The following is a 6,714-nucleotide window of genomic DNA, read 5'->3' as shown; positions in this document are numbered from 1 at the left end:
CATGACCTCTATTTGTTTATCTCCATGACATACCAGGTCGGTATTCCAAACTCATTCCTACATACTAACCCCCTTCCTACCACCAAGTTTTATATTCAATGGCTAATTGATTCTCTCCTTAGGGCCGATATCTCTTTCTAATTCGCTTCCTACTAATTCAACTCCTACCAATTCAACTCCTACTAATTCAACTCCTACCAATTCAACTCCTACCAATTCAACTCCTACTAATTCAACATGGCTCTTCAACCACCGCCGAACAACTGGCTAATCGAGGTCGAAACTAGCCAGGAAGCCCGGGCTATCCTTAACCAATTTGCCTCTCACCAAGGATACGCCATTACCACTGCGAATTCGAACGATCGGTCGGTTACCCTCTAGTGCGATCGGGGTGGCTAGCCTAGGAAGTATCCTTCTAAAACCACCCGCTAGACTACCTCTCGCCGCTGCGGTTGCCACTTCTCTGCCTACCTTAAGAAGGAAACTAACGGCTGGCTCTTCACCGTTAAGAAGGGCTCTCATACTGGCCACACGGCTTCTGCACCTGTAATACACCTAATTCACCGGCGCTAGCAGATGAAGGAGACCCAGGAGTGGGTAATTTAACTATTTATGCTAAGGCATTCGAACCTCGAAGTTATTAGTATCCTACGGTAAGAGGGAGCTTATAGTAAGGCCGAAGTTAATGTAGAAGACCCATACCAATCCCGTATTTACCTCAACCTAAGAGACTTGGCGAACCTTCGCTATCGTGCACGGAAGCGGTTTCTTAGGGGACGTACGCCTACTTCGGCCCTCCTGATAGGGCTGCCGGGCTGGGACGTCTTTTATAAGGAGACCGAGGGGGAGAAAGCCGGGTCTAACACATACTCTGCGTATCTTATTCGGGCCTCGACCTTCTCGCTCGATTTTCCTCTCTCCTTTGGATTGATGCCATATATAAGACTAATCGGTTCAATATGCCTATGGTTAATATTGTTAGAAGGTTAGCTAATGGGAAAACCTTCTATATTGCCTGCGCTTTTATATCGGATAAGCAAGAGGGTGCATATCGGTGGGTTCTGGAGATCCTTCGGGATCAACTTATTAAGCACCAAATCCCCTTTCTAACAACTATATTCTCTGACGATGTAGAGAGTCTCCTGGCTGCTATAGCAACGGCCTTTCTAAATACAACCTCCCTGCTTTGTATATGGTATATCCAGAAGAATATTGAGAAGAGACTGCGGCCGAAGATTGCCTAGTATCTTCTTATCTATCTTAAGAAGGAAGGGGACATTCGAGACGATATCAACGGGCGATGGAATTCTGTAAAGGACCTCTTCAATAAAGTCATCTTTGCACCTATAATAGCAGAGATGGAGACTGCTTAGAAGAGCTTTAAGAAGTACTATAAGCACTAGGTTTTCACAGAGGCAATTAACTATATCTCGAATTAATGGATGAAGGATGGTATGTAGCAACGCTTTCTCCGCTGTTATACTAATAACACCTTCCATTTCGGCGAAACTTCATCCTCGCGAGTGGAAGGGGCCTATGCCTATTTAAAGAGATTCATTAAGTATTTAGTTGGCGACCTCTACACTGTTATGTGTGGGATTCGAACTACGGTTAGTGCTCGCTATATTACCATCAACTAATCGATTGCGGAGGAGCGTGAGAAGCTACTAGGGAACCTCCTTACGCCCCTGTTTCGTAAGGTTCTTAGTTGGGTGCACCGGAAAGCCCTTCAATCGGTTGCTAGGTAACTAGATATATATAGGAAGAAGGAATTGGAGATGGTCGATTGCACTAATTACTATCGGCAGGCACTTAGTTTACTATGCATCCATGAGATTTTGGTGGCTATTGAAGGCAATCTGCCTCTCGAAAGGGATCAGTTCCATCGCTAGTGGTAGCTCCTTACTTTAATTAAAGACGATTACCAGCCACTTTACATACAAAGTGTGCTTCAAGTTAAGGAGCTAGCAATCGCGAAAGCTACAGGGCGCCCCCCGGGCGAGCTAACTATGCTCGAAAAGACCCCATTATATTAGCAGCGAAGGAGACTGCTGATGCCACGGCAGCAAAGAAACAGCTAAAGACCACTAAAGCCAACAACTTGAAAACCACCAAAGCTAACAACTTGAAAACCACCAAAGCTAACAACTTGAAAACCACCAAAGCTAATAACTTAAAAACCACTAAAGCTAGCAACTTGAAGACCACCAAGAAAGCCACCCGCCGGTCAAATCGATTAGACCGATCTACCAAGCGAGATCCTTCTGGTTTCGAGGTTGTTAGGAAGCGTACTGCGCGGATTGGGCGGGAAGGGCGTGTATGAGGGTGAAATCGATCTAGATAATATATTAATTAGCCTCTGAAATTTGAAATTGCTTCTGCTTCAAATCCCTGCATGTTTAGATGAATTAGGTGGTTGTAAAATAGCCTTAGAAAAGGGTGATGGTAGGAAGTGGGTTAGGAAGCCGACTTGGTATGTCATGGAGATAAACAAATAGAGGTCATGTGATAGAGGCGGGTATGACCGCTGACGACACTAGAGCATCCGCGGGAAGCGCTTATGTATAGGAATATGCATACATAAGGGCTTGGCAATTATTATGTGGATGTCGAAGGTAGCATTTTGTATCTGGGGGGTACGTTCCTAATTAGGACTAGCTCTGTCGTGCCGTGAATTTTTTTGTCGTGTCAATAACATTGTCCATTTATAAACGTATGAAGTTGGTATATGGCCTTGAGAGGCAGATTCTATTGTACAGTATCAACTATGTTACATGATCATGAAATTCCCGATAGATAAAGACATCCCCCTGTATACGCCATGCAAATTAATATCCTTTTTCTTCCTCATCGATGCCAGGAGCCCGCCATGCAAGAGTGGGGAGTAGTAATATAGACAGTCGCCTCCAGCACTAAGAACAATCCGAGTCAATCGGGTCTGTCTTGTGCACTAGACACGATAAAATGGGGCTACCACTAAGACCCTTTCAAGAATCCTTCTCATTGGAAGAGTCCAATAGCTGCTTTCCATCAAGACCGAAGCTCTTGACAGTGCCGTCCTCCCAGAACTCCAAGTTGCCATCGGTGTGTCCATGAGTCAAAGTCTGGCCCTTTTCTTTCAACAGATCCTCAAGTGTAGTCCTCTTATCGAAGAAGATGCCCAAATGATCACTCATAACATGGCGGTTGTCGCAAGAAGGACACTGGATGAGGACTGTGCCGCGGTGGTAGCCCTGCTTCGACATGCGATGTGAAGAGCGCTCGCCACATGGCTTGCAGGTGAAAACAATTTGATATGCTTCTTCATTTCTGCGGCGTTCTTCGTTTCTCCTCTGACGATCGGCATCGCTCTCGGTCCTGTCGGTGGGATCCTCGGTCAGAGGGCGTGAGGATGTGGAGTTTTGTCGGCATGTGGGAGGAAGGATGCGCCGAGATTGAGAGAGAGTAGGTGGAGAAGTAATGCGACGAGGTTGAATGAACTGAGACGAGAAAAGGCGCAATGAAGATGGTGTACGAGGGGTGGTGATAGTTGTGCTCTGCGAGAGGAGGGAACGAAGAGGCCGGAGGCCCTGTGGTGTAAAAGGGCGCATGATAGACTTTGTGGAACCTGAAAGAAGAATTGAAACAGATTTGTAGCGAGAGTTGTTTGCAGCGACGAAACAAGAAAGGTTCTTTCTCTCAAGGGACAATCCTTGAAGAAGTTCAAAAGATCCAACGACTCGGCGCATGTTGAAGGCGGCGCCGGACCGGTATAACCATTATCCGATCTGCTCCTCCGCGGAGAGGGACACAGCTTGCATTTCACAACTCATGGCAACAACCTCGCTGGGTTCTCAGTTTGACATCTCAAAGGCCGTCTCCAATCATCATACGATAGTCATGGCGGCTATGAGAGCTCGGCACAAGATTCGCGCTCCTCGACGGGTACGTGAGGTCGAGATCTTGGGGATTCTTCAAGCTTAGTACTGACAATGACCACAGATTGTCGCAGCTGCGCCCACAGAGGATTTCGATACTCTCTGGAATGTGCTATCGTCCTCCCTTACAGAAATACACACCAAAAACGCCTCGACCTTATCGTTTGAAGAACTCTACCGAAATGCATACCGGATGGTGTTGATGATGCGGGGTGATGACTTGTACGAGCGGGTCAAGTCCCTCGAGGAAAATTGGCTACGGAACCATGTTCAAAAGCAGGTCACAGAATCTATTCTACCGATTCTAGTGCGGGCACAAAACCCCCAGAGCCTTACAGATGTTCAAGATCAGTCGAACGAGAGGCGGGCTGCGGGGGAACGATTCCTAGCCGTCGTGAAAGAGGCGTGGTCTGATCATCTGCTCTGTATGGGCATGATAACCGATGTTTTGATGTACATGGTGAGTAACCCGAAGATTGACATACTTTCTATACTCCTTGAAGACATTTGAGCTGACTCCTACAGGATCGCATCACCGCCGCAGACCGCACCAAGCCTTCTATTCTCGTCGTCTCCATGGCCCTCTTCCGCGATCACGTTCTCCGGGCTCCCGTTCGTTCCGGCTCTGATATAACCGTTGCACAAATTTTCGAATCCACAGTACTCTTCATGATACAGTTGGAACGCGAAGGCCATATCATCGACCGGCCATTGATTCGAAATTGCATGTACATGCTGGAAGGCCTCTATGAGACCGTTGCAGAGGAGGAGAGCTCCACCTTGTACCTCGCTACCTTTGAGCCAGCTTTCCTGAGCACTAGCCGGGACTTTTACAAGGAAGAGGGAGCTCGGTTACTGGAAGTTGGGGACGCTGCAACGTTCTGTCGTGTTGCTTCACAACGCATTTCGGAGGAACATGAACGGTGTCACTACACGCTCGTTGCCCAGACCGAGCCAAAGATTGGCGAAGTCCTGAATGAAGAGCTGATTCGGAAGAACATCGAGGAGGTAGTTCGTCTGGAAGGCACGGGAGTTCGGCACATGCTTGACCAGAACCAGCTTGATGGGTTGCGAACAGTGTACACCCTCAATTCCAGAGTAGACGAAAAGAAGAGCGCACTCACTAGTCAGGTGAGCAAGCGCATCGTCGAGCTGGGCATGGAAATCAACACATCGTCTATTGCTGCGCCACAGGCGCCGGCATCCGCTGAAAAAGACGCCGGCAGCGAGAAGAAGGAGAAGGGCAAGGAGAAGGAGAAAGCCGTCAATCCACAAACTGCATCAGCAATCAAATGGGTCGACGATATCCTGGCTCTGAAGCGGCAATTTGACAATGTCTGGGAGAAATCTTTCCAATCAGATCAGAATCTACACAAATCCATCGAGGACAGCTTCGAGGAATTCATCAACAAGAACACCCGCAGCTCGGAATACCTCTCTCTCTTCTTCGATGAAAATCTCAAGAAGGGCATCAAGGGCAAGACCGAGGATGAGGTTGATGCACTTCTTGACAATGGTATCACGCTTCTTCGATACATCAAGGACAAGGATCTGTTCGAGACCTACTACAAGAAGCACCTCGCGCGCCGACTGTTACTGAAGCGATCTGCAAGCATGGACGCAGAACGACAAATGATTTCCAAGATGAAGATGGAAGTCGGCAACCAGTTCACCCAGCGCATCGAGGCTATGTTCAAGGATATGACAGTTTCGGAAGATCTGTCAGCGAGTTACAAGGAGCATATCCGCCGTAGCGGTGACCCAGACAAAAAGCCCATCGACTTGGACGTACATGTCCTTACCAGTACGATGTGGCCAATGGAAGCGATGGCCAAAGCCAGAAACGGCCAGGTACAGCTGCCTTGCATCTTCCCGCGCGAGATCGAGAATCTCAAGCAGAGCTTCGAGAAATTCTACCTTGACAAACACAGTGGTCGGAAGATTTCTTGGCAAGCGGGCATGGGCTCGGCGGACATTCGAGCTACATTTCAGCGAAGCAATGGAAAGACGCTGCGCTATGAACTGAATGTTTCTACATACATGCTGGTCATTCTCCTTCTCTTCAATGATGTTCCGGATGGCGAATCTTTGACGTTCGAGGAGATTCAGGAGCACACTTGTATTCCCGAGTACGACCTGATCCGCAACCTACAATCTCTGGCGGTGGCTCCGAAGACCCGGATCCTGAAGAAGGAGCCCATGAGCAAAGATGTCAAGCCCACGGATCGCTTTTCCTTCAACAATGACTTCCAGAGCGCGTTCATGAAGGTGCGAATCGGTGTCGTTGCCGGCGGAGCGAACAAGGTCGAGAATCAGGATCAGCGTAAGGAGACGGAGAAGAAAATGAATGACGAGCGCGGTGGCAGTATTGAGGCTGCCATCGTCCGTATCATGAAGTAAGTTGAACCATTCTTTTCACAATTCTTATATATACTAACATCTGACACAGACAACGGAAGAAGCTTGGTCATGTTGGCTTGATGAACGAGGTTCTTACCCAGCTGTCTGCTCGCTTCGTTCCCGATGTGAACATGGTCAAGAAGCGCATCGAGAGCCTGATTGACCGCGAGTATCTGGAGCGTCTGGAAGATGAACCAGCGACGTACGGATACATTGCTTAAGACGACAGCATCTCATGCGCGTTTACAATTTCCTCTCTTCTGACTTCCACTTCCCATTGCTTGACGACGTTTATGCATATCTGGTTTCTGGGCATGGCTACCTTAGCTTTTGTTTGTTATTTTCTTTTCTGGGCTTAGCGAATGGCGTCTCACGGGCGGGAAGTGAATCGATTGTA

At 48.0% G+C, this 6,714-nt stretch overlaps 2 protein-coding genes across 2 annotated transcripts; one reads left to right on the top strand and one right to left on the bottom strand.

The window, feature by feature from the left end:
• Positions 1–2,987: 2,987 nt before the first annotated feature.
• Positions 2,988–3,590, bottom strand: N7496_005953 (DNL-type zinc finger protein; the record flags this gene model as incomplete). The annotated part of the gene is made up of 1 exon (XM_056698882.1): positions 2,988–3,590. The coding sequence occupies one exon, from the start codon at positions 3,588–3,590 to the stop codon at positions 2,988–2,990; it is 603 nt and encodes a 200-aa protein (XP_056554295.1).
• Positions 3,591–3,810: 220 nt separating this feature from the next.
• Positions 3,811–6,538, top strand: N7496_005952 (cullin family protein; the record flags this gene model as incomplete). The annotated part of the gene is made up of 4 exons (XM_056698881.1): positions 3,811–3,924; positions 3,982–4,377; positions 4,443–6,313; positions 6,367–6,538. 4 exons carry the CDS (start codon positions 3,811–3,813, stop codon positions 6,536–6,538), a joined length of 2,553 nt encoding a protein of 850 aa, XP_056554294.1.
• Positions 6,539–6,714: the final 176 nt, after the last annotated feature.

Source organism: Penicillium cataractarum (assembly GCF_028827025.1).
Source record: "Penicillium cataractarum strain IBT 29864 chromosome Unknown utg000005l, whole genome shotgun sequence".
Lineage (NCBI taxonomy): Eukaryota > Fungi > Ascomycota > Eurotiomycetes > Eurotiales > Aspergillaceae > Penicillium > Penicillium cataractarum.
Note: the sequence above shows the minus strand (reverse complement) of the source record. Positions and strands in the feature narration are given on the sequence as shown.